The sequence below is a fragment of the Empidonax traillii genome, unplaced genomic scaffold, assembly GCF_003031625.1.
Source record: "Empidonax traillii isolate 1590-97213 ecotype Southwest subspecies unplaced genomic scaffold, ASM303162v1 scaffold519:size850040, whole genome shotgun sequence".
In the NCBI taxonomy this organism is placed as follows: Eukaryota; Metazoa; Chordata; class Aves; order Passeriformes; family Tyrannidae; genus Empidonax; species Empidonax traillii.
The window spans coordinates 445,770-447,474 of NW_020955712.1; the positions used below are offsets into that span (position 1 = coordinate 445,770).

At 64.2% G+C, this 1,705-nt stretch overlaps 1 protein-coding gene across 2 annotated transcripts in view; it reads right to left on the reverse strand.

Annotated features, from left to right (window-relative positions):
- The window catches only part of SMAD7 (SMAD family member 7), a 29,439-nt gene extending 28,151 nt beyond the window's left edge, over positions 1 to 1,288 (reverse strand). The window contains exon 1 of one of the 2 annotated variants that reach the window (XM_027896884.1): positions 334 to 1,288. In XM_027896884.1, the coding sequence (XP_027752685.1) occupies positions 334 to 844 (511 nt within the window). In that variant the 5' untranslated portion in view covers positions 845 to 1,288. The remainder of the gene's footprint in view (positions 1 to 333) is intronic. The other variant, XM_027896885.1, reaches the window with a different exon arrangement.
- Positions 1,289 to 1,705: the final 417 nt, after the last annotated feature.

A 1,705-nucleotide genomic window follows, 5' to 3' on the forward strand; every position in this document is an offset into this window, starting at 1 on the left:
TCTTATACCCCTGCATCACCTCCATCCCCTTGCAGCCCCGCGTCCCCTATACCCCTGCATTTTCTGCACCCCTGTATCCCCTACATTCCCGCAACCCCTCCATCACCTGCACACCTCTAGCCCCTGCACCCCTGCATTCTCTCCATCCCCTGCACCCTTATCCCCTCCATCCCTTGCACCCCCTATATTCCTGCATACTATCCATCCCTTACACCCCTTTTAACTCCTCCGTTCCCTGGCATCGCTGAAGCCCCTCCATCTTCCCCCCTGGCACATCCAGAACACCCCTAAGACCCCGTACCCCCTCCAGCCATCCCTCCCCGCCTCCCTTACCTAGCTCGCAGAGCCGGCTGAGGTGGTGCGGGTTGCAGCAGACGAGCTCGGGGTGAGCCTTGCCGTAGGATTCACAGCAACATAACCGCTTCACTTCTGAGCAGTGGCGGAGGTCGGGCCAGCGGAACACCTTGCAGAGCAGCACCGGCAGCGGGTACCAGTGCTGCCCCAGCCGCGAGTCGGCCTTGGCGGGCAGCAGCAGGCAGGGGGTCCGCGCCCCGCCGCGGGACTCCACGGCGTGCAGCAGCCCCTCCAGCTGCCGCTCCTTCAGCCGCTTCAGCACGGCGTGGGTCAGCGCCTTCAGTTCCGCCTCCGCGCCCGCCGCCGCCCGCCCGCCGCGGGCCGCCTTGCCCGGGCAGCACCCGCGACCCCCGCCCAGGTGCGCCCGGGGCTCGGCCCCCGCCGCCGCCGCGCCGGGCTCGCCCGCCGCCGCCTCCTCCTCCTCCTCGCCGCCGGGCGCGCGGCTCCGCCAGAGCCGCCGGACGAGCACCGAGCGTTTGGTCCTGAACATGCGGGACGAGAGGAGGGGCCCCCGGCTACAAAACGGGCATGTCGTCCGCCGAGCATGAAGGGGCCGGCAGCCGGGGTGCGGCGGCGGCGGGGGGCAGCGGCGGGGGGCAGCGGGGCCGAGGCGGGTCGTGGCATGCGCCAGTCTCCGCGCTGGGGCCGCGGGTCCCGCCGCCTCCCGCGGGGGGATGCGCCGGCCGCGCCTCCGCCCGCTGCGAGAAAATTAAAATTAAAAAGGTCGCACCCTCAAGAGAAAAAAAAAAAAAATCAAAAGACGGGGGGAGGAAGAAAAAAAAAAAAGAAAAAAATAAAGGGAGGAGGTGGCGGCGGGGGAAAGGGGGGGGAGGGGAGGGATAGAGCCGCCGCTCGCTCCGGCTTTGCCCAAAAAAGCGAAGAAAAAATAAAATAACAATAATAATAATAATAAAAAAAAAAAATCCCCGTCTAGAGCCCGCGGCGCTCGGCGCGGGGGGAGGCAGGCGGGGGCTGCCGGCGCCGCGCCGCCCTGCGCGGCTGCGGAGCGCGGCCCGAGACGCGGGAGAGCCTCGGGCGCCCGGGGGCCGCGGCGCCCATCAACCCACCACGCCGAGGAAGGGGCGCGGGGGCAGGGATGCGGCGCACGGCAGAATCGGGAGGCGAAAATGAAAAACGCGAGCCAAACCGGCGTCTTATTTATATATATATATACACATTCAAAAAAAATAATAAAAAAAAAAAATAAATTTTAAAAACCAACCCTAAGGTCTGGACGTCGGTTTAAGCATCTGTCACAAAAGAGGCGGACGAGCGCATCCAGAGTGTTGTATCCCTTTCTTAAAGCCCAGGTCGTCCTGATGCGGGGTTTCGGGGCGGCTTTTTTTTTTTT